The sequence below is a fragment of the Bidens hawaiensis genome, unplaced genomic scaffold, assembly GCF_021521415.1.
Source record: "Bidens hawaiensis isolate Kalapana, Puna unplaced genomic scaffold, B.hawaiensis_p1.1 tig00002525_1, whole genome shotgun sequence".
NCBI classification, from domain to species: domain Eukaryota; kingdom Viridiplantae; phylum Streptophyta; class Magnoliopsida; order Asterales; family Asteraceae; genus Bidens; species Bidens hawaiensis.
This window is the reverse complement of record NW_027491138.1, coordinates 1,926,281-1,951,138: the sequence shown is the minus strand read 5'-3', so window position 1 is coordinate 1,951,138 and position 24,858 is coordinate 1,926,281. Positions and strand designations below refer to the sequence as shown.

Below are 24,858 nucleotides of genomic sequence, written 5' to 3'. Positions count from 1 at the left end.
ATGGCGCCTTGCTTCTGCTCACTAACCCCATTACCATCATCTTCAATCTCCATATCCAAATTCATATCAGACCAACCATACCTTTCCATTCTTGAAGCCAAATGCTCCACCATCAAACACCTTCAAATCATACACGCCCCAATCATCAAATCCGGTTTAATCCAAGACACAATTGCCGCCTCTCGCTTATTAGCATTTGCCGCCACTTCCCCAGCAGCCGATCTCAATTACGCCTTAACCATTTTCGATCACATTCAAAACCCCAACATTTTCACCTGGAACACAATTATTAGAGGCTTCTCCAGAAGCTCAAACCCTCGTATGGCGGTACTGTTGTTTATTGACCTGTTATGCTATTCGGTTGTCGGCCCAGATAATCGGACTTACCCTTCGGTTTTCAAGGCGTGTGCTGAACTGGGTTTGGTTCGAATTGGTGCTCAGCTTCATGGGAGAGTGTTGAAATTAGGGTTGCAGTTTGATGCTTATATATGGAATAGTATTGTACATATGTATGCGAATTGCGGGTGTTTCGGTGAGGCGTTTGAGGTGTTTGGAGATGGTGAGGGTGTGGATGTTGTTGCTTGGAATTCGATGGTTATGGGTCTTGCGAAATTTGGGAGAGTGGCCGATGCGCAGAAGCTGTTCGATGAAATGCCTGAGAGAAGTTCGGTTTCGTGGAATAGTATGATAAGTGGGTATGTGAGGGCGGGGAAGTGGGTTGAAAGTTTGAGTCTTTTTAGGGTTATGCAAGCGGAGAACGTGAAACCATGTGCGTATACGCTTGTGAGCTTGTTAAACGCGTCAGCACAGTTAGGAGCACTGAGGCAAGGGGAGTGGATTCATGATTACATTGTAAAGAATAAAGTGGAACTGAATGTGATATCAACCACTGCACTTATCAACATGTATTGCAAGTGTGGAAGTGTTGAAAGAGCATTGCAAGTGTTTGAATCTGCGTCCGTAAATGGATTGTCTTGTTGGAACTCGATGATCATGGGCCTTGCGATTAACGGGCGTGAAAATGAAGCAATCGAGCTGTTTTCCAAGCTCGAGTCATCTGATGTTAGCATGATCCCCGATCATGTTAGTTTCATTGGTGTTCTTACAGCGTGTAACCACTCAAGATTGGTTGAAAAAGCAAAGCATTATTTTTGTCTAATGACCAAAAGATATAAAATTGAACCGTCAATTAAGCACTATGGATGCATGATTGATGTGTTATGCAGAGCGGGACTGCTTAAAGAAGCAGAAACACTTATAAAAAGCATGCCAATGAAACCAGATGCGGTTATATGGGGATCTGTTTTGTCATCTTGCATGAGCTATGGTGATGTTGAAATGGGACAATGGGCTTATAAGAATCTGGTTGATTTAGGTGGTGATGAGAGCTCTGGTCATGTGCTTTTGTCGAATGTGTATGCGGCTCATGGTTACTCTGATATGGCGATACACGAAAGGATGGTGATGAAAGAGAAGCGGATAGAAAAGAAGCCCGGGTGCAGTTTAATTGAAGTGAATGGGGAAGTTCATGAATTTGTTGCTAGTGGTAGGTTGCATCCTCAAATACAAGAGATTCATTGTTTGTTAGAAAACTTAACTTTGATGTTGCAGGACATCAATTTCCACAGCCCTTGAAAATAAAATATTCATTTATTTTTTGTTGTAAATGTGGTGCTATAAGAGTGATGATCTTAATTCATAAGTGACATGCAATTCTTTTTTTGTAGAGCTTTAAAAAAAATATTTTATTAAAATAGGGGCAAAGCAATGGCTAGGCCATTAACTGAAATTAGCCAGTTGTTTTTGGTTATCGATATTTCTATAACCGACTAAACCGAAACCCAAGTTTTAGTAAACTCGTGGTTAACTAGACGACCCAATGCATATAACGGATCTGTACAAGATGAATGATACAAGTGTCAAAAGGTAAAACTCTTAATTTTCAAGCCTAAATGGATAATAACAATTTATTTAGCAGTTAAAAAAAATCAAGCCCAAACTTAAAGACCCGGTTACATTATTTCGGGTTAGGTCGAAACATTCCAAGATCAAATCGGATTCACCATTAACGAACTCATAATCGAGCTGAATCAAATAAAAACCGACTAACCATTACCAACTTCACCAAGTCAGTTAATCATCACCATTCTATTTGGTTTACTTTCTTTTATTTCTCTGGTTTTTGTCATGATGTGTTAGTAAATGTTGGTCGGTGATATTAACACTGTTTTTTTGAGTATGATATATAACCTCGCCAGCCAAAGAATTAATGTACACTAAAAAACATATATTTGAAATGAAATATTGAGACAAATATATATATATATATGCTATATATATATATATATGCTAAGTATAAAATGAAAACCTACTTGAGTGGTGACAACTCTAGAAACTCATTCTCAACCACATATTTTTAATTAATGTTTAAATCTTGTGGTCCAAAATTAAAATGAATAAAAAAATCAACTTTTTCTCTCTCCTGAAAACATGTAAAAAAATGTTAAAAAATAGTAAAACATTTTTTTTTGATGTTTCGATGTTTTGTATTGAATGTTACAACATATATTACATATAACAAAAAAAACGATGTTACATAGGGTTTTCACGGGTTTTTATAACTCAAATGGGTTTTCATTTTAACCTTATATATATATATATATATATATTCTAAAAGTTGAAATATTGCTTTCCTAATTCAATAAAATGGATATCCCCCAAATCGCACCTCCTTTTGCCACTTGGCACGCCCAAATATTTTTAGAAATTTTTTACTAATATAACCATGACATCACTAAATCTTTTGTCAACTATATATAACTATGGTTTTTTTAATCTTGTTTCACAAACCCAAGCACACTTAACACACACTTAATCAAGTATCAATCAATGGAGAATCTAAACACTAATTCTACAACATACGATTCAAACGAAGAAGATGAAGACATAGACACCCTCTCTCTTTCGGGACTTTTCATGTACAAGGACAAGAATATCGAATTCTTGGTTGAGAACCGAAGCATGAGCCATGATTTCGATCAAGACTTTGAGTTTTCAAGTGAGATGATGATCACTTCTCATGACTCATCGAACCCAGTTGTGTTTTGTGGGAAACTCATTCAAGTTTCTCCTCAAAACGTCGAGATGTTTGAGCGCAAGAAGCAGCAAAAAGGTTCAAAGACAAAACCAAGATCATGGTACGTGCTCATGTTTGGATTTGGGTCAAGTAGGTATCCTAAGAAGATGCACATTAGAGATTTAAGGGAAAGACAAACATCCGTCAAGAGGACTCAAGATCGCTACAATGGCAGAACGAGGTCCCGGGGGCTTATAAGGTTCTTAGGTTGCATTGGTGCCGGTACTGAAATCGACCACCATATATGAGACACCATGCAAACTTTATTATATATTAAACTAGATTGATCATGAGTGTCTGATTTAAGAACCAAGTATACTTTGAAAGTTTTTATGTGGCCCATTATTTGGATATTGAATGTGCTTATTTGAGTATTATGACAATGCCTATATTAATATGGTAATATAAATACATTAAACAATATATACACGTTGCATTTGATGAGCATTGTATGTACTATTATAGGTCAGATTCTCATTTGGATCTGCTAATAAGATGTTTAACATAAACTTTTAACTTTTAGGTAAAATACAAAGTCGATAGTTGATATGGACAACCATTTCGCATAATTAATTACTGTTACTATGTCAAACAATATGGACTATATGTGTAATTACTTTTTAGTTTTCAATTTAATTTTTTAATCCATAAATAATTAAATACGACTTATATGAAGATGAGAAGATCAATAATAAAAGAGTTAAACCTCTATCGATCATTCACACAGAACAAGACATAGCTTTCGTTTTTTTCTCAAAGGCTTGTGTTAGTTATGCCTTTTCACCTCTTCTTTCCCTCTTGCAATATTTTATTCAGCACATTATTTAAAATAAAATATGTGATTATTAAGTTTTTTAAACGGCAACTCAAACACTACCTTTAAATTACAATTTTTTTACCACCACAGGACGTTGAACCCCTTGAAAACGCAGCCTTTTCAAGTAATAATTTTAAATTATAGATACTGAAAAGAAGAAAAAAAAACAGAATAAAAGTTATGAATAACCGAAGAAAAGTAATACTATGGATAAAATAAATAAATTAACATTGTTTATATATTTATAACTATATTGATCACAATAAATATATGTGTTGCTATTTACTAATTACATAATTTAAAATAACATCAATATGAAAAAACAAATAAGAAAAGCCACGGCCAACAATTAGCCGGCGGCCTAATATAAAATAAAGCTAAGACCAGTTTTTTCTAGAACATGATCCGGCTAGTAAACGGCTTAACGGCATTTAACATTCTATATATTACCGTGAGGGGTATATTCGATATTTAGTCAATTAAACTGACAATCGAACTGAAACAATTTAAAACTAAACTATATATTTGATATTCAGTTTCAGAAATCTGAACTGAGTTTAAGCAAATAAATAAGTAGCAAATGATTGTCATTTAAGTTTTTTTTGTCATTTCAATCACAACTCTTGTTCAATCTTTATACAGCTCAACTCAATCCAATAACAATAATTGAAAAAAAAAATAACTGTCTATATAAGATCGATTCAATACGAAATTTAGTTTGCGGTAAAGTTGATCGAGGAGGGACACGAAGAATGACCAACTTTGGAACCTGTGGTTACGGCAGCTATACAAAAAGAAGTTGTCCCGATGTTGTAGTCTAAATTGGCACCGTCTTCAATCCTAACGGAAGAGTGTAGACTTAGATCAGACCTAAGATTGTTTTACTTATAAACTTATGACACTGTATATATAATGTGTATATATAATGTATATACAGATCAGGACTAGTGAAAGTAATTAGTATACGTTCAAAAATACAATTCCTACGTCAAGGTATACAACTAAAATTACAAATAATGCACGCCTTCATAGCAAACGGTATTTGATGGTTTATATATAAATCACAAATTAACTTGTGGCTTAAATAATAATAAAATGCCAAATACGGAAATGGACTTTCTCCTCCACACACAACACTACCTTTATGGTTTCCAAACATAGTCATTGTTCATGCTATATATTCCTCGTCCTCCTAACATTATCATCAACGTGCAACAAGCAATTTTCTCAGGATCTCTTCTCTTCACCTCCCAAATCTCTTGCAGCAACAAGGATTATCCTTTTCACTGATTCCTTGATTAATATTAAGGAAACACAAGACAAGGATCGAATCTTTCTGTTGGTTGCTGCAGGTATTATTATTACTATTATTAACATTTATATTTAATAATCATATTCCTAACATCTTTTAGATCCACATTTTTTATAACAAATTGGTATTGTTTTTTTGAAGAGATTCAAATGGGGAAGAGAAGCTGGTTTTCTGCCATGAAGAAAGCTATGAGGGCTTCTTCTAAAAAAGAGAAGGTGTGTGTGTGTGTGTTCCTACTTCCTTTTTGCATATTAAAATGCATATATATATATATATATATATATATATATGAGTTATTATTTACTAGCATGTTCATGATGACAGAGATCCCCAAAATCCAATTCAAGTCCCAAAAACTCATTGAATGTGAGCTTGGATGCATGTTCATCTCATACACAACCTGCATTGGCTAACCCTCTTGATCAATATCATCTAATAACCGAAACGGAGTTCAATCTACCCGAGAATGTGGAGATCAAACACATGGATTCGGTCACCTACACCACAACCGCTGTACAAGATGCCGATGTCAAATGCACGACATCAAACTCATGTTTCCTTGGTAAAACAAGGGAAGAAGCCGGTGCCATCAAGATTCAAACAGCTTATCGTGGATACGCAGTAATTTTCTTTTTAGAAAATAAAGTTGAACAAAATACAAACTGACCCAGAAAATCGACTCCCAAATTAGTGATCTTTTAAACAAGAATCACTAACTCTTGTCATTGCAAGTTTTTCTAATTCGTGGAGTTTGTTGTTTCAGGCAAGAAAGGCTTTCCGGTCTTTAAGAGCAATGTCGAGACTGAATTTGTGGATTCAAGGACAAGCGGTTAAACAACAAACCGCGTCCACGTTGATGCGTATACAAACAATGGGTCGGGTCCAGTCTCAAGTCCGGACCCGGAAGACTCGAACGGCTGAAGTCAATCAGGCTCTCCAACGCCAACTAAAGCAGAAGCGCCAAGTTCTTGAAAAGGTTAGTTTTTACATCAGTCATTTTTATTTTTTATTTTTACAATGAAAAAGACAAGCATTGGTTGCTAGCGCTTTTTGAATAGCAAAACTAAGTCTTATGAAAAATATTTATTTTTCTAACTTTGTGTTGTTGCATAATGACTTGGATATTACAGCAAGCTTTTGATCTGAGCCCAAGATCCAAGGAACAAGTGGACGCCATGCTGCGAAACCGAAAACAAGCTTCCGAACGACGAGAAAAGGCGTTAGCTTACGCAAAGATTCGTCAACAAGAGTGGAGGAACTCACAGAAATCTGTTCCTGCATTTGAATGGAACTGGAGTTGGTCAAACCGATGGGATGCAAACAGACCATGGGAAACAAAGTCACCGGTCAAACGCCAGGTGTCACCCTCTAAGGCTGTGTCAACTGGTCAAAGAGTGAAGTCAACCAACAAGTCACAGATATTGAAAGCTGTCCCCACGAAGAGGAATTTGGTCACAAAGTCGTTGTCTACACGTGGTAAATTGACCACATGTGCACCTATGGTTTTGGTGAGGTGAAGAGAGTTATAAAGGGTTTGAACCAAGAATGCTTTTGAGATGTATTTGTAAAGGGTGTGGAATAAGCAGAGATTATGTATGAGATTGAATTTAATATCCCAACAAAAATTTGTATTTGGGCGTTAATGTGGATGTGCTTCATTGTTTCACTCATCTTTTTGGAATAAACAAAAAAATTGCATAACATTTAATCTCTTTAACACGTTTGCAACTTAATTATAACTTGTTTATAATTTGTCAAGTTGTTTAACTCAGTAGATTAATAAGTTAGAAAGCCTATGGCCGGGCTATAACTTTAAGTGTCTTAGTTAAGATCTACGCATTTGACAAGGAAAACTGCATAGGTGGTGTTTAGGTTTAATTCAACTCGTGAATTCTGAAACTTACTAATTCGTAGCAATCGTAATTCGTAACCTCAATTCATCACTAAATAGGTTGTAGAGTTGTCTTATATAACTTGCATGAATTGTCTTTAAACTTTGAAAATCATAGATATTGCCCTTTATGTTAGCATGTTATGTTTTTCATCATTTCTATTAGCTAGTGTTAAAAACTTAAAATCCTGGTAACTTTTTATGAAATAACTATTTTGTCCTTATTTAATGATAAAATCTTCATGATTGTTTTTCTTGTTTTTTCTTTTACATTATTTTTTGTTTTATTCTTTTAATCCCTTTTATTTTATAATTTATAAAATTATTTAAAATTTTATTAGTTAATAAACTTATTTAACACACACATATACATATATATCATTACTTTTGTATGATTCTTGTAAATAAATAATTAAAAAGAGGTTATATTTTTTAAATAAATATATCATTAATATTATCTATCAAGAAACATAAGATTATTCATTTTTATATTTTTTGATATATTGATCTAAATATATAAATTAACATATGAAACTATTAGAAAATCTAAGCTTACATAATTTCTTCCATTACAGATATCAACAAGATAAATATAAATATAGATAATACAATATTATTCAAACAAGATAAATATAAATAATGCAATATTTATCAAATTTGATGGGCTTAAGACATTTGTTAGTGGGTTCGTTTGGGTTAAACAAAGCAACGGAACTATTTGGGGTAGTCTTTGTAACATTGATAGAATTTCGCTCTCCAAAAGTTTGAAAACGACGCCGGCGTATCTAAGCTTAGCTACCTTTGGGGTTGCCGCGTCTCTTAACATGGTTCAGCAAACCTATGCCTGACGTCTTCAGAATGAACATTGCCTTACCCATTTTAACCTCCCATTTCTTTAGAACTCCGCCGACATCTTCTCTTAGTGGGTGTTCTTGATTTAAAAGCGCACGCCTCAGGCGTGAGAGGCTCTCAGGGCAGTCAAAATCATTTCATTTTGGTCCAGGCGGTACTTCATGTATAATTATCGCATGTCCTTAGTGATGGTGAGCTTTGTTTTGGCCTCTGGTTCAGCGAAGTATGAGAACTCCGACTAAGTTTCAGCCTAGATTTGAGAATACAGCAAAGATGAGAGTCAAAGTGAGTGAAAACCCTGATTTAAGAATACACATTACGTATACACTCGTCAGCTGCAGCAGATTGGTGAATACTGTTCACTGATTTTCTTTAACCTGCTAAAATGCTTTTGACTTGAAGATCAACAATGAAAGGAGGACTCTGATACCACTTGTTTAACTTTGGTAGAATAATCAAAGTTATGCATGTGAGAAAGTAGAAAATTTTACACACAATATGTCACACAAAGATGTTAATTTTCTGGATAATCAAAACTGCATACAAAAGCAAATAAGTATAAAGGCTACATGGAAGCAACAACAAGGACACAACTGACCACTAAATCATAAACGAAAAACTACTCGCTAATGCTGAAATAAACTGAGCCTAAACTATCCAGATATAATAGAAAACTAACTTTGTAAACAACACGAGCTGCAGCCGGATGAACTGAACCGTGGCTAGGGATGTGACTGCAACTGAGTTGAACCGTGGTTTAAGGAGGGATCGCAGCTGGGACTGGGTGTTGCACTTTGACAGCGTGATCGTCGTATATAGATGATGCTAATTATTTGTTAATACAGATGAATGGAAATGGAAGATCTACTCCACAACAAAATTCAAAAATATACAATTTATTTTTCAACATTTTCCTCAATTTTAGAATCAACTTCACCTATCACCGGAGACTCAGATGTAGATGCTCCCACCGCATCATTTTCTGGCGAATGCACCATTTCACCACTAATTCTTGCCTCACCATCCAAACCATTTTCAGTCCCATCATAAATATTGTTTTCCGGTGGTGGTTCCGCCACACCCAACCCTTCTCTCCCACCACCATCCCTTGTTTCACCACTTGTTTGGGGCGGCACCACCACCGGAACTCCCATCCCTTTAGCAAGACAAACATACTTGAACACAAGCTTCTTATAACCATTTAACAAATCTTCCACATCATCTATTGTCAAATCTCCACTTTTCGAGTACAAATACCGATAATCCTCAAACTTTTCACTCACTTCTTCCTCCACAACCATACTCGCACCTTTATTCTCCAAATCCGAAACCGGCGGCACTTCTTTCAACTTCGACTCCGACACGCTTTGACTATGCATATTTTCACCATTAGAGTCCCCAGAAAGCCCTGAAACAACTACTTGAGCCAATTCCATATTTTTAACGAATTCGGTTTCACTCATCGACAGCGCGTTTGCATCAATGTTCAAAATAAACGATTCTGCAGAGAGCATATTGGTGAAAACATAAGCCGCTTCTCCAGCGAGTCGCGATTTGTTTCTATACCTTTGAATATACATCAAATTCGAGTGAAATTGCGGCGGGTTTGCTTTAATGGTAACATATATTAAAACCGGAAAAAAGTCATCAGCCCCAGGTGGATTTTCATTTTCATAACCGGAAACTGAAGTGTTAAACATCAAATTACTAATAACCTTACAACAGCTAAGGATGCACGCGAGTTTGTCTCGTGGTGATTTATACGAGTTGATTTTACTAAGTTCATTTTGTGCTTGTAACCATGACGTTTCATGATATATTGATTTGATATCCAAATGATCAGGATGTATAAATTGCTGGATCAAAGCTGATTTTTTGTATAATTCATTGTCAGTTTTGATATCATCAGGGTGTGAAGCGAAAACCCGAGTGAATAACTTTGTCATTATGTATTTCTCGAGGCCTTCACCTGCACTATCTAACTCTTCTTCAGTCCGACCCACCCATAAAGGGTGGGCCCGGAAGCTGGCTTCCATGTTGCTGAAAAATTCCTGTACGGATGCAGCGTCGTGATCTGGATCTGGAGCGTTGTTTGATAATGACACGATAAAGTTTTTGATCTGCTTAACGAATTCTGTAGCGGAAGGTTGTCGCATCCGGTCCAAAAAGTCGTGCCATGTACGGGTTGCGGCTGATGAAACTGATGACTCGGCATTTTCCATTGATGTTACTTAAGTTGCAAGCAATCAAGTCAACCTGCAAAAGAAAAATATCAACACAGGTTTGAGTTTTGGCATCTAGCTATTGTTTATATAAAAGATAGGGTAACTTAAGGATGACCAGAAGGTACTATTTTGAGCTGCTAATAACAAGTCCAAGTCATATGGAGTTTGGTTCAAATACAAATACAAATAAACATGCGAAACGTACGAATCAAAGGAAAGAAAAAGGATGCGGCGGAAAAGGTGTATATAAATCATCATGGCTTTTTAACATGATTCTTTGTATAACTAGAGTAATCACACTACAGTGATATTCACTCTAGTTATAAAAATCAATTACTCTAGTTACACTAACAATTACGCTAATCTAATGCATGATATTAATAATCTCAAATTGAAATCGTGATTTCAATCAAACAGTCACAGGATAGTGAAATGGTGATATAATTGAGGAATTGAAGTATTAAATTCTTAACTTTCTAGGGCAAAAAAATGATTCAGGCTTCAAATTGAAATGATAAAAGAGTTTGAACACTGCACCGTACCTGAAGATTAGTGAGTGAGTGGAGAATTTAGCAGAATCCGTGTGAATGATTATTGCAAGCCCTAGCCTAACGAGCGATTTCGAACAAGACGACCAAACCCAACCAAGATCCCATTTTCACTCGAGTAATAATTATTATTGAAATTAATCAATCAAATTAAATAATTTTGAAACTCCGGTCGGTCCAAATAACACAAAAGCCCAGTACCCACTTTCTTTTAGAAGCCCAGACCCTTAAATTTTCAGGCATGAGCCCATGAGTCCCATGACAGTCTCAAGTCTCAACTCTCAAACTCTATTTGTGGAGAAGCGAATTCATAACATAACTGAAAAAAAACTGTTTCAAACCGGGCGGTATTACCGGATGTACCTTTTTGAGCCCTACGTGATACGGCATAAAATCGTTTTGAAACATTGAGAAAAACTCGAGCTCACATCCTCTAATACAAAATTTCAGCGCTTTTCCAATGGACCGAGCTTCCATTTTAGTAAATATTTTGGGTTCACTTCAATTACGCTCCAAATAAAACGCAAAAATTACTGGTATCGCATGACCCCATTCTTGACTATGTAACTCCGCCATTGTAGATCTAAGGGGAAGGGGTACTCGTGAGTACCATCTACGCACCGATAAATCATACATGGTCACCTCATTTCTACCCTCAAATACTCACAAACCATAAACTCACTGACATCATCTACCCACAAACCATCGCCACCTCATTTTTTTGAATTGAAATTAAATTAAACACAATATAAACATAGATTGATTAAGTGGCAGAGATTTGCCGCGTGAGTTTGAAGCCATGCATACTCACATAGGTAGTGACGGTGTTACCACAGGGGTTCGAAGCTGCCACGAAGTGCACCATCCCCTAAGTCTTTTGTTACGACGTCATCGCCACTTATCTCTCTCCAACCTAATACACACTTCGGTCATGTCAAAAACTGATGTTTGCTAGTTAATACTTTTTGTAACTTTTTCCTTAAAGTTTATTGTTTAATTTACCTTTATCAAATCATCATTGAAAATAAATGGGAAATGGTTGAACAGCCTTTTGCACTCTCACCTTAAGGCAGTTAATTTCCTATTTTGAAGCAATTAACATAATAAAGTTGTTCAATTATAGAAAAAAAACAGTTATATAGACTTTACAAAAGTAAATTGGCTTGAAGTAAAAGGAAGGGTGAAAAAAACGGGTGGTGTTGGTTTCGGAGACAGAAAGGGGATGCTACAAAATTAGAGCCGGGGAAATGTATGATTACCACCACTACAACCTTTTTCGGGTCACTATAACATCATAAATAGTACTTGTATAGTTGTATAGCCCATGGTCGTTTCTGAAGATTTAAATACCTCGACCGAGCCAGAAAAAAAAGGCTCATAGGCTTAATGAGTAACGAAATGTATAAGCTAATTTTTTTAAACGAGGCTTAATTTTATAACAATAAACATAGAAAAATATATTATTAAAATTAAATACCGTAATAATTAACGATTAACCAATGATTCGTGTCCTAAGTCCTAACATTGAAAAAAAATAGCTTGGTCAACCATGGAGGAGCCTGGTGGTTAACAACGAACCAACAGTGGTGGTCGGCTGGGTTGGTCGTTGTGCAGCATTCGTAAAGAAGGAAGGAACCAAAGAGAAAAATTTCAATCGACAGCTATTTCTTTTATTTTGCATCGGGTTTTTATTTAATTTTTTTAGTTTTTAGTTTTAGTTTGGGCCCAATAATTTAAACATAATTAAATGGATTATGGATAAAAAATAATTTCGGGCCCAATAATTATAAGATGGTAAAGAGCAATTCGTATTTTATAAGTTTTATATTTTTAAATGTATAAATAAAAAATATAGATAAAAAAAATTTTGGCCCCTAAAAATTACAGGCCCCGACTGACAGTCCAACAGGCGCCACCCTATAGCCGGCCTTGGTATAGCCATTAACTTGTATCTTTTTTTAAAAAAAAATCCTACCAGGGATATCGGGGAAAAATTAGCATGGACCCTTCAATACGTCACAAAAAGCCTTATATGTGGTGTATTGAGGTTTTGTTTTTATGTTGTACCTTATTCGTCACGGATAGAATCATTCGTGGCGTATAATATATAAATTGACACCTGGTTTGATACCTGCAGGCTATGCAGTTAATGCGGAAAAATAACGGATATCGGTCAAGGATCGTTATCCGAGATATCGGTTTTCACAGTGATATATCGGTAATTTATATATATGCATATAATGTTGTTTTTATACTTTTTTATGTATATATTTATAAGTTTAAGGACAAAATGTAAAGTAGTGAAGATAAAGGAAGTTAATTGTTAAAATTAAAATATATATATATTAATTTTTACACTTTTTATGTAAAAGTTTATAAATTTTAGGTATTAAATGAAAACTAGTGAAAAAGAGAGGGTTAAATGATAAAACACCTAAACTTTATTTAACCTAAAAAATCCAAAACGCATGCATCTTCTCCCTTACTTCTAAATGCCACCACCGTCTTCTTTCGTTTTCGTTTCCGGCATAAAGTTCGCCTTATAGCCCTATCTGTGGCGTATATGGTACATTGACACCTGGTTTGATATCTACATGTTGTCATGTGCCTTATCCGCCATGGATAGGGTTGTGGCCAATAGGAACGACAACCTGCGGGTATTAAATCAAGTGTCAACTTGTACCTTATACGCCACGCATAGCCCTATCTGTGACGTATAAGTTACAACATAAAAAACACCACAATACGTCACGAACAAGGCTCCTCGTGACGTATTGAGTGGTCCATGCTAATTTCCTCCCGGCGTCCCTAGTAGTGGCGGAGGTAAGTTGGTGGATGGGGGTCGGCCGACCCATATGAGAATTTTTTTAGTGGTATATATGTGTTAAAATTCCGGTCGACCCCTATGAAATTTTGACACTGACCCCTGTGGATTGGAGAACGACCACCAACAAAGAGAACTTGAGATAAAAAAAAAGTAAGCCATCCATATTTTCCGGCAGCCGGCGCAAAGAAGTATTCTCATGTTACAGTTAAAGAAGAATAGAAAGAAGATGACCTAATTTTAACATTTTAAGGATGTAAAGGGCCTTTATTAACTCTCTTTCACAGCCCACTATTTTAGCAGAATTTAATAGGACATGTGAAAATAAAGATAATGTCAACAAAACATTTATTTATTTCTGAGTTAGTTACTTATAACCTAATATATAATAAAAGTCAGTATGTTTTTTTTCCCAAAATTACTTGTCCATTTATTTCGTATATGATTAATTAACTTTTTAACTTTTAATTAGCATTTATTTTGCTTTTATATTTTTTTAATATATGAATATCGAACGAATGATGTTATGATTAGATCCCAAAAAATAAAAACTTGTAAAAAACAATTATAAATATATTGTATTTTAATTATGCATAACTAATGACGTATCATGCATTTCTTTTTGGTTATATGGTAATATGATATGTTGTGTAATTATCTTTTTTACATGACCCAGCCCGACTTAACCGGACTTAAACGACCAAAGCGGATCGAAAAAGAAATTATATACCGATTTGACCCGACCCGTAAAACCGAACTGGACCGAAGAAAAATTTATATAGTGACGTAGGCTGTCGTGGTCTACTAAAAAATAATTAATTAAAGACTTATAATAAGTACGGGTAAGTAAGGTCGTCTCCACAGGAACTCAAGGAAAGTGCTAATTTTAATTTAATTATTAAACTAAGTCGGACAGATGATGTCAAGCGGTTTTTTTAAGAAAAAGATTAAAACTAACAATTACTTAAAAACGATTTGTAAATAATATTAATAGAGGCATTCATTCTAGGTTCGGTTAATGTAACATTCAACTTAATCCCAGATTTGATTATATTGATTACGCAGTAATTACTAAACCTAGTAGTTGGATTGTGATGTCAAACGATACCCTAACCGAATTGATGACACAATGAAACTCGGTTTACCTAATTACCAACTTATGTTTGTTAAAACCAATTAAAAGACAATATTTGATGATAACTAATTAATAACCCAAGAGCTTAAACTCTAAATGTTGATGAACACAAACAAACAAATAATACATTAATTAATAATCCCAAACACAAATTGTTTAAATAATCAATCACAATTTAATCAAGACTAAGGCAATAACTCAATCAAGCTCATAAACATTAAGCATATGAATCTGGTTAGAAGTTAAAATACATAAAAACCTACCCTATAATGAACAAGAAACTTAGCCAAGCATCGACATTTCGATTATATCACTTATCTTGATGAACATGCAATCCCAAGATGAACCGGAAGCCTTGGAATGATGGAAGATCGTCCTAAGCAGCCTCTTTTGCCTCTGGAAGTCATAATAAGCCGAATGGGGAGGTTTTAAAATGTATCACTAAAGATGTCCAAAACTTATAACATTGAGTTTCATTAGGGTATTTACGTCTTTTTAAACTTTGAGGGTACTTTGTCATCCAAGTGGTATTGAAGTAGCAAAACTTTAGTAATCTTCTGATTAAATAAGAAGTGAATATTTTTACTAAGAACTTTCAACAAGGAAAAACAAAGGCTGTGCTTTTCTTGTTATATTTGAATTTACCTAAATACCCTCTGCCTTGTATAAATTTGGCCTTGATTCAACGAGGAAGATAAGAAAGTCAAGGGCAAAATGGAAAAATGTTATTCTCAAACCGAAAAGGTCAATGGGATGATTGCACCAAACTAACAGGGAGTTTTCAAAACTGTGTTACTGAATTACATAAATACCCCTAAGAGAGGAAGAAAGACAGGTCCCACTGATCCGAGTGAGACTTCTCAATATTATTCTGATTTAATGACAGAAATGTCCTTGTTAAAATATGAATGTGTCGGTTAGAGAGGAGTGGGGCTGTTTGGCTCTGACATTAGACTCTTGCGACATGTATAAAAAAAGACCTAAATGCCCTTGGACCCCCTAATTACAGAGTACAGTCTCCTCTCAACAAGCGTGATCATAGTTATGTTTTTTGACAGAAATAAATGCTCTTTTCAGGTGATAAGAGCCAGGACATTTTTTTAGGGTCCTACCAGAGCACCAAAGGCTATGTCCCGTATAGGGCTATACACACCTCAAAACGCCCCTTATAGAATCATACGGGACGTTTAGGGGGGGGGGGGTTAGCAAGACCCCCGGTGTCTCTAAAAAATCCATTTAACTGTCAAACAAATTAACATTAAGGGAAAATCATAAAAAATATTCGTTCTCACCAATCATATTAACAAAATACACTTGACATTTTAAAGTTACAAAACGTAGTCCTTTAACTTTTTTATTTTAAGTTCCAATAATTTCCACCTATCACAGATTCACAGATGGACACATGTAATCAATCACTGACGGATTAGCCAAAGGATCCAATTTGATCTACACAATAGGGTGAATAAGCTGCGCTAAAACGATTGAATCCGCTGAACCAAAGGAACCAATTTGATGTATCAGATTGAAATCCGTTGCGTCAAAACACTTGTCGCATTCTGGCTAATTAGCAGTTTTAAAAAGTAATGACTATTTTGTTAATTTTCTTGTCAAAATGGATATTAAGACGCTGATGTCTCAAAGCCACATGGTAAGAGATCAATGTTCGATTACTTTAGAATGGGTGAATCGGTAATTTCACTGTACCTTAACATTTGTGGAGAAATTGATCAAGTGGGTTTGGAGGTAGGTTGCTTAAAAGCGACAGTTGGAGCTATCCTGCAACTCCTCCTTTGATGCTCCAACACGAGCTCACCTGCAAACCAATCAAGTTTCTCCATATTGGTCTGCTCACTAATCCTCTTACCCCCAAAAAGAACCGACTCTACGTTTTTTTGTGCCAACATTTCATCTGCTATGTCTGTCAACAACTTGATGTTTTTGGGGCTACAGTCGGTGTCAATGTTCACCCCACAACGATCCATACTTGATCCATTTGCCTAAAAAAGAAACACAAATATTAGAGGAATATATTTGATCTAAGCTATAGTGATTGTTACCACCGCGCTACAGTTTTGAAGCGGCCTAAGAACAAATACTCTATCATTTTGTTCGTATAACTAATAATTGCCAAAACACATGTCACTTGGCCTAGAAAGAAGTTACTAAGAAAAGAAGGGTATAAACATGTCCCATTAGTTTTCGGGCAACCAGAATAAAAATTTAAGTTACTGTTATTGGGGAAAAAAATTAGACATTATCAAGAAAAGTCATAATGCTCATTTGGACCCCTTGAGTACTTGGTTCTTTAAGGTTTCAAAGACTAGAGAAATACAATTATTGTGCTCTTGTCTGTAGTTATCATAAAATGCTATACCATGATAACCCTTGTCTCTAAACTTCAATTGTGGATTAAACTTAAAAGCTTGACCCGAGATTCATATACCAAGTTCGGATAGGATTGCAAGCCTTAACATATCATCCATTTATATAAAAATAATAATTTATATTTAATATAATAAATATATATAACATTGTTAAATAAGAATTAAAATAATAAAATAATATATATGTAAGATATAGAAAATTATAATTATAAAATATGCAAAAATAATTATATATATGTAGATGAATAACTAGATAATTTACAAAATATTAAAGCAGTCTAGCTCGAGCTTGAAAACTTTCTCACAAGCTGAAATCAAACATTGGGCATAGAGCTCAAAAGGAGTTGAGCTCGAGCTCAGTTAAGCTAAACAAAGCACGTTTGGTTCGACTTGTTTACAACCCTAGCTAGCTTCATAGAACGTTACTCAACATCACACAAAAGGGAACTATGAAAGTCAGCTGTCGTATGCGAATAATATCGTGCTTGCCTATCTGTCTCAAGAAAGCTACACTACACATACACAAAATGTTGTAAAAGACATCAATTGGCTCTGTAATAGCTGGAGGAAGTAGAATGAAACAAAATAATATCTCTGGAAGAATGGCCATTCATTATCCATATTTAATTGCATAAGCCTAAAAAACAACACCAGGGCATGTAAACTACCAAACAAACCATAATCATTCCTGCAAGGACCATTCTCTCTCGTCCCAAGTAATTTATAACCTTTCCAACATTTTTGTGGCATTATCGAAATTCAATCCATGTATTTGACCCAAGAAACAAATTATCATGAGCCCACATGATGAGTTTCAAATGACCAATTGTCAATTTGGGTGTTATTTGATTTGTGACTAGACGCGGTATGGAGAATATAACTATGAGCCAAAATCTACACAGTATTTGAAATCTACTATGCGAAACTGATTGATAAAAAGAAGAAATTAGTAAACTAATTAATTTGACCAACTTTTTTTTTTCACCAAATAGTCATTTAATGGGACAAAAACTTGCCTAACCACTTTCCAAACTAGGGACGAGCTCGGTACTGTACCCGTACCGAAAATCCTAATCCCGAAAATATCAAATTTTTGGTACCGGTACCAGTACCGAAATGTTCGGTTCAGTACCGGTATTTAAGGTAAAATTCGGCAAATACCGGTACCGTACCGATTTTTGCTCATCCCTAGTCCAAACATTAAAAAAGCCATTACACGTCGGTTAAACACTAATTAAACAGCTTTTAGCTGCCGATTAAACCCTAATTTCCAATGCCTTTTTCAAAAAATTTCATCGTCAGCTTCGTAAAACTCTTAAAGAAAAACTATCCTAGCATGTGATATCTGATTATTCAAAACTAAAATTAATTTAACAAATGAGTGTCTTTTCAGTTCAATTCTTATATAAATAATTAAAATTATAATAATAACTTTAATAAAGATTAAATTCTATTGGAAATGAACTTTGAACAACTTCTGGAAAACTTGTTAACAAGTTTATCAAAACAGTCGAGCATTAAAAAAAATTTCAATATAAACACAAAAAAATATGTTTTATTCAGCAAGGCTAGCGGATTCTTTTTAGTGTTTAACCTGTGGCTAGGACTTTTTTTAGTCATCTCGCGGCTAGGGCCTGGGACCACTTTTTAGTGTTTAGCCAACGACTAAAACACACCGTCGGTGCTTTAAGGCTTAGCCAGCAGCTAGGGTGTTTATTAGGCGTTGATTGGTATAACCTATCAATAACTTCATAAAAGGTTACCTCTAAATCAATCAGACAATCAACTTTACTACTTTAACAAATGATGGACCAAACGCCAGTGAAACACCATGGTCCACCTAAACACCGTGGACCACATTCATACTGTCATACATACCTGAATACGGACGTAATTACTGCTACGGCATTGACCAAACGCCAGTGAAACACCGTGGTCCACCATCTCCGCCGAGCTGTCACCGGATATTCTCGCCATCGGCAACGTCCACTCTTTACCCTTCCACCCTTTCACCTTCTTATAATCATACTTCCCTTCCATAACCTGACCCGTACCCAACGAAACCACCAGCAAATCCTCCACCCCTCGCACGAACGGAAACTCATGCTTATTATGCAACACGTGCGTAATCGCAGCCGCTGTAGGGTTACTCATCGCCAAACCACCGTCAACCGCCACACACCGGGTTTTCCCATCAACAGATTTCATCGAAACCGGTTTGAATAAACTTGGTAGAGCTGACGTGGCACGGCACACCTCCCATAACCGAAAGTCAAAGCTGTCCGTTTCCAAAGCGTCAGCTCGCGAAAACAGAAACGGAGCTGACGTGGAAAGGTCGTAACACGGGATCAGAACCGGCTTTAAAGTGTTTTTTAAAGTTAAGTTACTGAAAGCCTCCTTCATTGCGTTTTCAAATCCAACAGTGTTTCGAACCATGCCGTTTCGAAATAAACCGAAACTTGGTTTCTGATTGTAGAATCGCTTTCCGTGTCCCGCCATAAACTTCCAAGTGTCTTCCGCTTTGAAAATCGGACGGTTAACGCTTCGACTACCGAATAGCATCGCGGTGAAGACTCCGCCCACGCCCGTGCCCGCTGCCACGTCGAAATAATCCGCAATTCTGGCGTCCGGATTGCCAGACTTTGTTTTCAACGCGTTTTCGAGATAAGCGAGCGCTTTTCCCGCGAGAATGCTCCGCATGCCTCCCCCGTCTATTGAGAGGACGCATATTTTTCCTCTTTGGTTTTTCATTAACTGAACATCGGTACCGGTATCAGTATTATTATTAACAGAGACGTCTATAGGTTTCCAGAGTTTAGGATCGTCGTAACCGAATAAAAACTTCGACTCGAGAATCGAGAAGATCTCGTAGCTGAGCTTATCGGTATCGATGCTCGGCTCGTGCAGCATTTCCAACGATTGATGATGATTCAAAGCCATTGTTTTACAGCAAAATTGTTTTTTTTTCACACACGTATTTATAAAATTATAAACTCTAGTTCAGATGCATTCAATTGCTGGAATGCGTGAATCCTGGCTGAAAATTTACTAACCAGGGGAAAAACACACAGAATAATAAATAACAATTTCACCTCGTGTCTCCCGCCAAAATCGAAATTGTCACAGGCATTTACAAAAGCAAATTAGGAAAAATAATATGCTAATAATTGATTTGAATTGAAGGATGTGAAAGTGTATACGTTGAAGAGTTAAGGATATGAAAATGAGAGAATGGAGGACATGACCAAGGGACTGGAGAGCATGTCTGTTTGGTCGCTGATATTTATATTACTAGTCGCTGAACAAAAAATATATTTTATAACTCTTTTTGTCTGGTGATAATAATACAATTATATATGTAACGTGTTATAACACTACCGACGGTTTTACAATTGTGTATGTCACCTTTTTCACTTCTTGTCAAACCAATAATGTGAGGAGACCTTTATGTCAAACCAATAATGTGAGGTTGTCTCCTCAAATAGTCCTTGTAAATAGTTATTTTGGTATTATATATACCATGTATTGTTACGATTAATAGGCATCCAGTAAAAATTTCATATTCTCATATTCTCATATTTCCTTGTTTCTTGAAGTTCATATATTATAAGCTTGTTAAAGTTAGGGCTAATATTATAACACGTTATCAGCACGAGCCGCTTATATCCTAACCAAGAAAGGTAATAGACGCAAAGCAACAAAATGTCAAATATAGCAAAACTCGAATTCCCTGCACTCAACATTTCTGGAGAAAATTATGTGTCTTGGACAGTAAATGTCAAAAGACAATTAAAATCTATGGATGTGTTAGACGCAATCCAAGAATACAATGATTGCTCTGACCAGGATAAAGCAAGAGCTGATGTTTTCATCCATAAACATATTGATGAATTACTACAGCATGAGTATTTTAATTATGATATGGGAAGATTTGAAAAGCAGATTCGGTCATCTAAAGGAAGTTTTACTTCCTACTTCTAGAGATGAATGGAACAGTCTTAGGTTCCAAGATTTTAAGAGGGTAAATGATTACACCTCTGCTTTATACCGAATTTGTTCAAAGCTAGAATTTTGTGGGTATCCCGTAACAGAGGAAGAAAAGTTAGAGAAAACTTTCTCCACGTTTCATGCATCAAATATAAACTTGCAAACACATTATCGTTTGCAGAATTTTAAGAGATACTCTGATCTAAATGCATTACTCCTTGTAGCAGAGAAAAATAATGAATTATTGATGAAAAATCATCAATCTCGTCCCACGGGTTCATTAGCAATACCAGAAGCACATGTTGCTCACAAAAGTTCTCATAAAAATTCTGATCATAAATGGGAACAAAGTCGAGGACGAGGCCGTGGACGTGGTCATTTTGACAAAAGGCATTTTAATGATCGTAAGCATCCATTCAAATGGAACAATAACTCTTACGGTCGTGGTTGTGGCCGTGGTCGTGGTCGTAACCAGAGAGCCAATAATTATCATGTCCCACACAATACCAATTCCAACCACCAAAATAAATGGAATGAAGCTGGTAGGTCCGAAAACAATGGCACTTCATGTTTTAGATGTGGAAGTACAAACCACTGGGCAAAGGCTTGTCGCACAGCTCCACATCTGTGTGAACTGTACCAAGCCTCTCTAAAAGGAAAAGAGAAAGAAGTGAACCATGTTGATAACTTTAATAATATCAATGCTGAGCTGAGCGTTGAAGACTTTGGGGTAGAACTTTGAAACAAAGTTGCTTGACCACTATAATTAGATGCAGTTATTAAGTGTGTTCTCATTATCTTTAATTATGTAGTTCCTCTTTTCATGTACTACTTGTGTTTCAATTAAATAAAGTTCTTATTAAAATATCATATGTCTTCGTTATACACTTATTTTTTTTCTTAATATTTTTCAAGATTTAAAATGAAAATCACCGGAGCACAAGATCAAACAAATGAAGAAGATATATGTATAGCGGATAGTGGAGCCACGCATACTATACTTAGATCTAAAAAATATATTTATAAACTGAAACCAACAAAAGGAATCATCAATACAATATCAGGTCCTACAAACTTGATAGAAGGAATGGGAAAAGCTAATTTAGCATTACCAAATAGTACAAAGCTCAAAATAGAAAATGCTTTATTTTCCCCAAAATCAACAAGAAATTTGTTGAGTTTCAGAAACATATATCATAATGGATATGATACTCAGTCAATGACTGTTAGTAATGAAAAATATCTGCATATCATAAGCAAAGATCAAATATTGGAAAAATTGCCAATGCTCCATTCTGGTTTGCATTATACATATATAAATGTGCCTCAAGCACATATGGCAGTCAAAGAAAATTGTTGCGATTCTGGTATCATAAACTTATGGCATGACAGATTAGGCCATCCAGGATCCACAATGATGAAAAGGATCATTGAAAATACACATGGGCATCCACTGAAAGGTCAAAAGATCCATAAAATAGATAAAATGCCTCAATGTACATCTTGTTCTCTTGGAAAATTAATTACAAGGCCTTCGCCATTAAAAATCGATAAAGAAACACCAATGTTTCTTGAAAGAATTCAAGGTGACATATGTGGACCAATTCATACACCATGTGGACCATTTAGATACTTCATGGTCTTAATAGACGCATCCAGCAGATGGTCTAATATCTCTTTATTATCGACTCGTAATGTTGCTTTTGCAAAATTTCTTGCTCAAATTATTAAATTACGTGCACATTTTCCGGATTATACCATTAAAAGAGTAAGGCTTGATAATGCGGGAGAATTTACATCACATGCTTTTGATGATTATTGCATGTCTGTGGGGATTATTGTAGAACACCCTGTTGCTCATGTACACACACAAAATGGCTTAGCCGAGTCGTTGATCAAACGCCTACAGCTAATAGCTAGACCATTAATAATGAGGACAAAACTCCCTGTTTCTATTTGGGGTCATGCAATTATGCATGTTGGATCATTACTCCGCGTTAGACCAAGTACAAATCATAAATACTCTCCCACACAACTTGTTTCTGGAAATGAGCCAAATATCTCTCATCTTAGAATTTTTGGTTGTGCTGTGTATGTTCCTATTGCACCACCACAACGCACAAAAATGGGTCCCCAAAGAAGGTTGGGAATATATGTTGGATATGAAACATCTTCCATCATAAGATACCTTGAACCTTTAACAGGTGATGTATTTACAGCACGTTTTGCTGATTGTCATTTTAACGAGACAATGTTCCCGACATTAGGGGGAGAAATGAAAAATCAAGAAAGAGATATATCATGGTGTGTGCCATCATTGTTACACCTAGACCCAAGATCAAAACAAAGTGAGACAGAGGTTCAAAAAATAATACATCTACAAGAAATTGCAAATCAGTTACCTGATGCATTTACTGATATAAACAGGGTCACTAAATCTCATATACCAGCTGCTAATGCTCCAGCTCGAGTTGAGATTCCAAGCAAGCAAAACCATAATAATGCACTTCATGAATCTCAAAAACGTTTAAAACGTGGAAGGCCAATCGGTTCAAAGGATAAAAATCCTCGAAAAAGAAAGGGTTCTGAGAAGGATACTGACCCTAAGGAAGGAATGATTGACAAAACCTTCCCTCAGGAAATAATAAATGATATAACATTTCCTCAGGAAGAAATAAATGATTCCAATAAAGAATTGTCAATAAACTATGGTAAATCACATATAATGTGGGATCGAGATGAAATGGAAAATATTGATGATATATTTTTTTATTATGTGGCAAGCGATATCATGGAAGAAAATGATGACCCTGAACCAAAATCTGTAGATGATTGTAAAAATCGACAAGATTGGAACAAATGGAAAGATGCTATGCAAGCTGAATTAAACTCACTAAACAATCGAAAGGTTTTTGGACCTATTGTCATTACACCAAAGTCAATGAAACCTGTAGGATATAAATGGGTTTTTGTGAGAAAACGAAATGAGAAAAATGAAGTTACAAGATATAAAGCAAGACTTGTAGCTCAAGGTTTTTCTCAGAGACCAGGAATTGACTATGAAGAAACGTATTCTCCTGTCATGGATGCTATTACGTTTAGATATTTAATCAGCTTAGCAGTCTCTAAAAATTTAGAGATGCGTCTTATGGATGTTGTCACAGCTTACTTGTATGGATCACTAGATAGTGACATCTATATGAAAATTCCCGAAAGATTTAAACTCCCCGAAGCAATAAGCTCAAAGCCTAAGGAAATGTATTCCATCAAATTACAAAGATCCTTGTATGGACTGAAACAATCTGGAAGGATGTGGTACAATCGTTTGAGTGATTATTTGATAAGCAAAGGATACACAAATAATCTTATTTGTCCGTGTGTCTTCATCAAGAAGACAACATCAGGATATGTGATCATAGATGTGTATGTTGATGATCTAAATCTAATTGGGACACAAAAAGAAATTAATGAAGCAATTGCTCTTTTAAAGGAAGAATTCGAAATGAAAGATCTTGGAAAAACCAAATATTGTCTTGGTTTACAAATTGAGCATATGCATAATGGGATACTTGTGCATCAGTCAAATTATACTGAGAAACTCTTAAAACGTTTCAATATGGACAAAGCAAATCCTTTAAGCACACCGATGGTTGTTAGATCACTCAATGTTGACAATGATCCATTTCGTCCTTGCGAAGATAATGAAGAGATTCTTGGTCCCGAAGTACCATACCTCAGTGCAAT

At 35.6% G+C, this 24,858-nt stretch overlaps 3 protein-coding genes and 1 pseudogene across 3 annotated transcripts; 2 read left to right on the top strand and 2 right to left on the bottom strand.

Moving 5' to 3' along the window:
* On the top strand, positions 1-1,673 carry LOC143619928 (pentatricopeptide repeat-containing protein At2g42920, chloroplastic-like). Its single transcript, XM_077091746.1, has one exon. The coding sequence runs from the start codon at positions 1-3 to the stop codon at positions 1,633-1,635; it is 1,635 nt and encodes a 544-aa protein (XP_076947861.1). The 3' UTR covers positions 1,636-1,673.
* A 3,505-nt stretch (positions 1,674-5,178) lies between these two features.
* On the top strand, positions 5,179-6,896 carry LOC143619927 (protein IQ-DOMAIN 3-like). Its single transcript, XM_077091745.1, has 5 exons — positions 5,179-5,305; positions 5,407-5,480; positions 5,590-5,886; positions 6,029-6,241; positions 6,396-6,896. Exons 2-5 carry the CDS (start codon positions 5,415-5,417, stop codon positions 6,780-6,782), a joined length of 963 nt encoding a protein of 320 aa, XP_076947860.1. The 5' UTR covers positions 5,179-5,305; positions 5,407-5,414; the 3' UTR covers positions 6,783-6,896.
* A 1,711-nt stretch (positions 6,897-8,607) lies between these two features.
* Positions 8,608-10,233, bottom strand: LOC143619926 (vacuolar protein sorting-associated protein 9A pseudogene; annotated as a pseudogene).
* A 6,165-nt stretch (positions 10,234-16,398) lies between these two features.
* LOC143619924 (patatin-like protein 6) lies at positions 16,399-20,357 on the bottom strand. The gene is made up of 2 exons (XM_077091744.1): positions 19,006-20,357; positions 16,399-16,740 (listed from the first exon to the last, which is right to left on the bottom strand). Exons 1-2 carry the CDS (start codon positions 20,065-20,067, stop codon positions 16,471-16,473), a joined length of 1,332 nt encoding a protein of 443 aa, XP_076947859.1. The 5' UTR covers positions 20,068-20,357; the 3' UTR covers positions 16,399-16,470.
* Between the last annotated feature and the right edge of the window lie 4,501 nt (positions 20,358-24,858).